The sequence below is a fragment of the Melanerpes formicivorus genome, unplaced genomic scaffold (genome assembly GCF_026170545.1).
Source record: "Melanerpes formicivorus ecotype bairdi unplaced genomic scaffold, bMelFor1.0.p_v2 SCAF_35, whole genome shotgun sequence".
In the NCBI taxonomy this organism is placed as follows: Eukaryota; Metazoa; Chordata; class Aves; order Piciformes; family Picidae; genus Melanerpes; species Melanerpes formicivorus.
Genome location: NW_027142387.1, coordinates 5,357,425 through 5,364,642, shown reverse-complemented (window position 1 = coordinate 5,364,642; position 7,218 = coordinate 5,357,425). Strand labels below are relative to the sequence as shown.

At 55.0% G+C, this 7,218-nt stretch overlaps 1 protein-coding gene across 2 annotated transcripts; it reads right to left on the bottom strand.

The window, feature by feature from the left end:
* Positions 1–2,064: 2,064 nt before the first annotated feature.
* RPP38 (ribonuclease P/MRP subunit p38) lies at positions 2,065–6,030 on the bottom strand. 2 transcript variants are annotated; one of them, XM_068156960.1, is made up of 2 exons: positions 5,987–6,030; positions 2,065–3,090 (listed from the first exon to the last, which is right to left on the bottom strand). In XM_068156960.1, the coding sequence occupies exon 2, from the start codon at positions 3,062–3,064 to the stop codon at positions 2,222–2,224; it is 843 nt and encodes a 280-aa protein (XP_068013061.1). In that variant the 5' UTR covers positions 3,065–3,090; positions 5,987–6,030; the 3' UTR covers positions 2,065–2,221. The 2 variants fall into 2 exon arrangements, with proteins under 2 accessions (XP_068013061.1, XP_068013062.1); XM_068156961.1 differs by lacking the exon at positions 5,987–6,030 and adding an exon at positions 5,355–5,544.
* Positions 6,031–7,218: the final 1,188 nt, after the last annotated feature.

The window sequence follows — 7,218 nt, the reverse complement described above, 5'->3', positions numbered from 1 at the left end:
CTCCCAGGTGCTCAAGCCTTATGGGCAGCTGTGCTCCTCACCTCCAGTGCTCCATTCAAGTGTCAGAGCAAGAGGAGGTGGCTCTGGAAGCTGTCCCAGCCTGCAGCCACCAGCTGCAGTCACTCAGGAGGTGGAATCGTAGCAGCTTGCTCTGGCTCTCTGAGCAGGGCCTCAGCCAAAGGCTCTTGTCTGTGTGGGAGCTGTGCCAGCAGCTCTGCAGGAGTGGCTCTTCTGCTCTTTCCAAAGCTGAGCCTGCCCATGCAGGAGGCTTGCTGCAGACTGTAGCAGGTAGGACTTCTCCAAACCTAACAGATGGTTTCACAAAGGCTCACCCAACTGCCTACCCCACCAGTCCTCTGAAACATTAACAATTCCATTCCCAGATCAACTTCCTCGTGGTGGAGTGGGAGGACTCAAAGCCCTGGGCAGCTGGAGGCCTGGGCAGGCAGCAAAGTGCTTGAGAGTTGCTTGCTGCAGTGAAGATCCTTCCAAAGCTGATCCTCAGGCTCTGCTCAAGGGCTGGGGTTTGAATGTCAGTGAACCAGCACAGGAATTAACTGCACCAGGGCTAGTAGACCTTCAGGGGTGTCCGCCCACAAGCCAAAACGGGACAGGGATGGACTACAAAGCAAGGCAAAACCTCGCCTCTCCTTGCCCCTCTTGGCCAGGGAGGGCAAAGCTTTTGGTGTTAAATGTGTTGCTTTTGTTTAAACTTCAGAGAGCATGCTGACTGGTGAACCACTGCTGCTGGCTCCCTTTGTAGCTGGTGTCATGAACTAAACTAACTCCTAAATGTAGGCTGCCCCTGAGCTCTGATGGTACTGGGGGTCAGGAGATTTCTGGAAAGCACAATCTATGAACAAGTTAAGGAGTGTCTCCCAGTCTCTCAGAGAAGGTACTTTTATGTTCTACAACACCTGTACTGCCCTTTGCTTTGCTGTCACAGAATCACAGAATAGTTTGGGTTGGAAGGGACCTTCAAGATCATGCAGTTCCAACCCCCTGCCATGGGCAGGGACACCTCGCACCAGCCCAGCTTGCTCAAGGCCTCATCCAGCCTGGCCTTGGATACCTCCAGAGAAGGGACATCCACAACCTCCCTGGGCAGCCTGTTCCAGTGTCTCCCCACCCTCACTCAAGAATTTCTTCCTCATCTCCAGTTTCAGTCTCCCCTCTTCCAGCTCAAAGCCATTGTCCCTTGTCCTGCCACTCCCCACCCTTGTCAAAAGTCCCTCCCCAGCTCTCCTGTAGCCCCTTCAGGTACTGGAAGGTTTCTCTAAGGTCTCCCTGGAGCCTTCTCCAGGCTCAACAACCCTAAGCTATCAGTGCCACATGAAGCTCTAGGCTGTGCTTTTATCTGAGTAGCAGCACAGTTCTCTCCCCACAGCATGACCAGCTGAGTAGGAAGCTGTGTATAGCCCTCAATACTTGACTCCAGGGACCTCATGAGTTGGTTTTGGTCCTGTGGCAGTTACAGCTGCCCCCAGTTCTATCTACAGCAGCTTAAGGCTCCTCTCCAGCTCCTGGAGGGTCATTCTGGACTCCCTTCAGCAGTCAGGCTGAGTCCAGGTTTGTTTCCAGTCTCTCACAGGATGTGTGTCAGTAGTTTGCACACAGGAGTCTTTGTGTCAAATGTGAAGCAGTTTTGCTCTGTAATCTGAAAATGAAGTTTTTTCCTCAGCCTGTGGGACAGGAGGTGTCAGATGGAACCAAGTCTGACCCAAAGAAGGTTACTGTTCAGCTGAAAGCTCCACAGGGAGGTCTGCTTGTGCTGCCAGAGCTAAGCACTGACCCAGCTTTACATGGGCTACCCCAGCATCGACCTTTGCTGAAACAAACTTCTGGTACTGATTTGTTAGAAGATTTATCTGAAGAATTTCCTGATTTATTTGAAGATTTATCCTTAACCCTGATCTCTATAAAATCCCAAAGTTAATTTAATGCCTTGCATTCACCCCAAAGATGTGCTGACCTTTGAATCCCTCTGGCCTCTTCACATGATTGTAACTCTGGTCTCCAACAGCAGGTGAAATGTTTACCTCCAAGTAAAGACTGGCACCCCGGTTTGAGCAAGACTCTTTATTGGAGCAGAAGGCAGCTCAGCTGGACACACCATGAGGCTCACCTCATTGGAGCATCCAACAGAGCAGCTCAGCCAGAGCTGCAGTCCGTGCTGCATTCAAGGGTCAGTTTTAGGTGAAGAACCAAACTCAGCTATCAGTTATGCTGAGAGAGCTTTCTTCTTTCTGCGAGGTGGTTTCTTGGTCTTGTTTGGATTTGGGACAAGCTTCTTGATTTTCAGAGGCTGCAGAACCACATGTGAGAGCTGCAGCTGGTGGCTTTCTGCGTGCTTCCTCTTCTGGCTGGGGAGCTCATCCCCCGACGCCACTGCCAGCTCCTTGCCCTCGGAGGAGTCGGACTGCGCCTGAGCCATAGGTTCCTCACCTGTGCCCTGGAACCACGGCACCTCCAGAGCTGGGATCTTGGGGATGATTGCTTCCACTGCCTCGCTGAAGGCATCAGCCTGCTTCTTAAAGCCCAGTGCCAAGGTGGAGGCCAAGCCGAGCAGCGGTGCCACAGTCTGGCTGAGCCGTGGCACCTGGCCGGCCGGCGTGGCACGGCTGGCGCTCAGCTGGATCAGGTGGGTTGTCAGCAGGGCAGGGCTGGCAGACTTGCACACCAGCAGCAGGAGCAGTTGGTTCCTCTCCAGGGCTTTTGTCACTTCATTCACTCCAATAGCAAGCTGTCTCCTGATGCCTATGTCCGTCCATCCTGCTGTCTGGCCAAGGCCACCCGCTGCCTCTTCTCTGGAGAGCTGGGCGCTGCTGGCATCCAAGTGTCCCTCTGTTTGGATTTTGGCAGGGGAACGTTTCTTCCTTCTTGGAGTCTCAACCTTTTTAAGCCCAACGTCTCTGATCCTTTCTTCCAAGGTGTGCAGTATAAACTGCAAGTCCTCGCCATCGATGGTCTTCCACTCGAACACGAAGGGGTTGTCTAGGCACGTCTTCACAGTGGCCTTCTTCGCTTTCCGGAGGGTTGGTGTCCCCTTCTGCACTACAGCCATCCTGGGAGGGCGGTTTGCCACCCCAGCTGTGGAGGGAAGAGACAAAGGTGAGTTCAAACCCTGCCCCTCTGCTGTGGGCAGCATCATCTGAGGAACAGTGGAGACCTGAAGGTGCGGTTGCAGGCCTGGTACCACGGGAAGTCCCCATGCTCCCGCTTGGGCCACTATTCCCCATCTCCTTGCTCAGTCAGCCTCGACAGGCTAAGAGCAGCTCAGATTTCACAGCAGGAGAAGCAGGGCATCGCTCTCTCCTGGTTGCTCAAGCAGGCATAGGGGCAGGGTCTGTGTACAGCTTGAGTGTCAGCCTTTAGAGCGTCAAAAGACACCAGTTTGCTAGTCCCATCTGCTTGAGGGTAGGAGAGCTCTGCAGAGGGACCTGGGCAGGCTGAAATCTTTGATGTGACTGAATTAGACTTTATTAGAATAAACCAAACCAGGTTGGAAGAGACCTTCAAGATCATCGTGTCCAACCCATCAACCAATCCAACCCACCCAAACAGCTAACCCATGGCACCAAGCACCCCATCAAGTCTCCTTCTGAACACCCTCAACGACGGCGACTCCACCACCTCCCCAGGCAACCCATTCCATAGCGCAATCACTCTTTCTGTATAGAACTTCTTCCTAACATCCAACCTGAACCTCCCCTGGCGCAGCCTGAGACTGTGTCCTCTTGTTCTGGTACTGGGTGCCTGGGAGAAGAGACCATCATCAGCCTGTCTACAACCTCCCTTCAGGTAGTTGTAGAGAGTGATAAGGTCACCCCTGAGTCTCCTCTTCTCCAGGCTGAGCAACCCCAGCTCCCTCAGTCTCTCCTCATAGGGCTTGTGTTCCAAACCCCTCACCAACTTCGTTGCCCTTCTCTGGACTCGTTCCAGCAAGTCAACATCCTTCCTAAACTGAGTGGCCCAGAACTGGACACAGTACTCGAGGTATGGCCTAACCAGTGCAGTGTACAGGGGCAGAATGACCTCCCTGCTCCTGCTGGCCACACTGTTCCTGATGCAGGCCAGGATGCCATTGGCCTTCTTGGCTGCCTGGGCACACTGCAGGCTCATGTTCATCCTACCATCAACCAGCACCCCCAGGTCCCTCTCTGCCTGGCTGCTCTCCAGCCACTCTGACCCCAGCCTGTAGCACTGCATGGGGTTGTTGTGGCCAATGTGCAGAACCCGGCACTTGGATGTGTTCAGTCTCATGCCCTTGGACTCTGCCCATCTGTGCAGCCTGTCGAGGTCCCTCTGCAGAGCCTCTCTACCCTCCAGCAGATCAACTCCTGCCCCCAGCTTGGTGTCATCAGCAAATTTACTGATGATGGACTCAATGCCCTCATCCAGATCATCAATAAAGATGTTAAAGAGGATGGGGCCCAGCACTGATCCTTGGGGCACACCGCTAGTGACTGGCTGCCAGCTGGATGTGGCACCATTCACCACCACTCTCTGGGCTCGGCCCTCCAGCCAGTTCCTAACCCATCGCAGTGTGCTCCCGTCCAAGCCATGGGCTGACAGCTTGGCCAGCAGTTTGCTATGGGGGACGGTGTCAAAGGCCTTGCTGAGGTCCAGGTAGACTACATCAACAGGCCTCCCCACATCCACCAGGCAGTCACCTGATCATAGAAGGAGATCAGGTTGGTCAGGCAGGACCTGCCCTTCCTAAATCCATGCTGGCTAGGCCTGATCCCTTGGCCATCCTGTAAGTGTTGTGTTATTGCACTCAGGATGACCTGTTCCATGATCTTGCCTGGCACTGAGGTCAGGCTGACAGGCCTGTAATTCCCTGGCTCATCCAACCAGCCCTTCTTATGGATGGGCACCACGTTGGCCAGCTTCCAGTCCTCTGGGACCTCGCCAGTGAGCCAGGACTGCTGGAAAATTATGGAGAGTGGCTTGGCCAGCTCATCTGCCAGCTCTCTCAGCACCCTAGGATGAATCCCATCTGGTCCCATGGACTTGTGGGGATCCAAGCTGCTAAGGAGAGTTCCAACCACTGCCTCATGGAACATAGGGAAACTGTGCAGCTCCCTGGCTCCTTCTGCCAGCTCTGCAGGCCAGCTGTCAGGAAGACGTTCTGCCCTTCTAGTAAAAATTGAGGCAAAGAAATCCTACAATCCTGGAATGGTTTGAGGTGGAAGGAATCTTAAAAGATCATCCAGTTCCAGCCCCTTGCAGGGGGGCAGGGATGCTTCCCACCAGCCCAGCTTGCTCAAGGCCTCATCCAACCTGGCCTTGAACACTTCCAGGCCTGGAGCCCCCACAGCTTCTCTGGGCAACCTGTCCCAGTGCCTCACCACCCTCATGGGCAAGAATGGCTTCCTCATGGCCCAATCCAGCTTCTTCCAGTCTGAAGCCATCACTCCCCGTCCTGTCACTCCATGCCTGTCAGAAGTGCCTCCCCAGCTCTGCTGGCTCTAGCGCTCTAGGTGCTCGTTTATCGAGGGATGCTCCGGTGACCTGTTACAAAGGCCAGCCAGCAGTCAGCAACAGACTAACAGACTGCTGTGCCGGGAAGGCGCGGGGCAGCAGCGGGAAGGCTCGGTTTTCAAAGCAGCTCAAACGCATGCGGGAGGAAAAACAGCTGCAAGGCCGAGCTGCTCCAGCGGGCAGCAGGGCCTCGGCCCCTCGCTTCCTGCCGAAGGGAGCCCCGGGAAACGCCGCCCGCCCCGACCCCGCCAGAAGCCGCTGCACAAACGCTCCCATCGGAACGCTCCGCGGACGCTTCCCGCCCGCTCCCGGTAGGGGTGCGCGGGGGGAACTGCGGCGGGGGAACTGCGGCGGGGGCCGCGCTCGGAGGGGCCCCGGGGGAGCGGGGCCCTGCGGGAGGGCTCTTCCCGCCGCCGAGCAGCTGCAGGCCGGGCCCAAGCTGCCGCGGCCCGGCCCGGCCCGGCCCGGGGGCACCACGCCGCCGCCGAGCGCGCCCTACCTCTGGCGTGCCTCCCGAGACGCTGCGTCCGCCGCGCGCCGGCCCCGCCCCGACGCGCCGCGCTCCGCCCCGTTGGCCTCGGCCCGCCCTCGGGCGGGGTCTCCCGGCGGCTCCGCCCGCCCAGAGCCATGTCCGCAGCGTGCCGGCGGGCGAGCCACAGCAGCCCTGAGCTGCCGCGTCCGGCGCTTGGCTGCCTGCGCCGCGGGCTCGGCACCGGCGGCACTGCGCTGCGAGTGGTGCCGTGGAGCAAAGGCTTTGGGGGTGAGGGCTCAGCTGCCTTCAGCTAACGGCGTTCGCCTCTACAGCTCCTCAGGTTGTTAGGTTTTTTGTTCTTTAAAAACTCCTTTTATTTGCTGATATTTACTTGCATCCTCATTAACGCCTGGCTTCATTTAACCTGGATTTAAGTTGAAGTTAATTATTTACTATAAAGAAATCCTTGAGGGTAGAGAGACACTGGAACAGGCTGCCCAGGGAGGTTGGGGATGGCCTTTCCCTGGAGGTGTTCAAGGCAAGCTGGGTTGGTGGGAGGTGTCCCTGCCCATGGCAAGGGGTTGGAACTGGATGATCTTGAAGGTCCCTTCCAACCCATTCCATGATTCTTTGTATTTAACGTGGACTTCATCTGAAGTCAGTGAATTTAACCTGGACTTCTTCATCTGAAGTCAGTGAATTTAACCTGGACTTCTTCATCTGAAGTCAGTGAATTTAACCTGGACTTCTTCATCTGAAGTCAGTGAATTTAACCTGGACTTCTTCATCTGAAGTCAGTGAATTTAACCTGGACTTCATCTGAAGCTGATTGTTTGAACCTCAACTTGGGTTGAAGTTGATTTAACCTGGACTTACGAAGGGAACTACTCTTTTTTTCCATGGATTTTGTAGAAGTCAGTGGATTTATAAATGCTGAAGCAGATCTCACTGTGGTTAAACCCTGCTGAAGCAGCGAGGAATACAAATGCCTAGGGGCATGCACATAAATCATTTATGAGCTGATAGAGCAGGTAAGCAGGGATGGGTATTTTTTTGTCCTTTTGGTGGCTGTAGGCTAGTTACCATGTAATTTCATAGGTGGTGGTTTTTTTGGTCTCCCTTTAGTAAAGCAAAGGAAAAGCCAGCACTGCCTGGGTGTTTTCACAGAATAGAATTAACCAGGTTGGAAAAGACCTTTGAGATCACCGAGTCCAGCCCAACACCATCTAATCAACTAAACCATGGCACCAAGTGCCTCA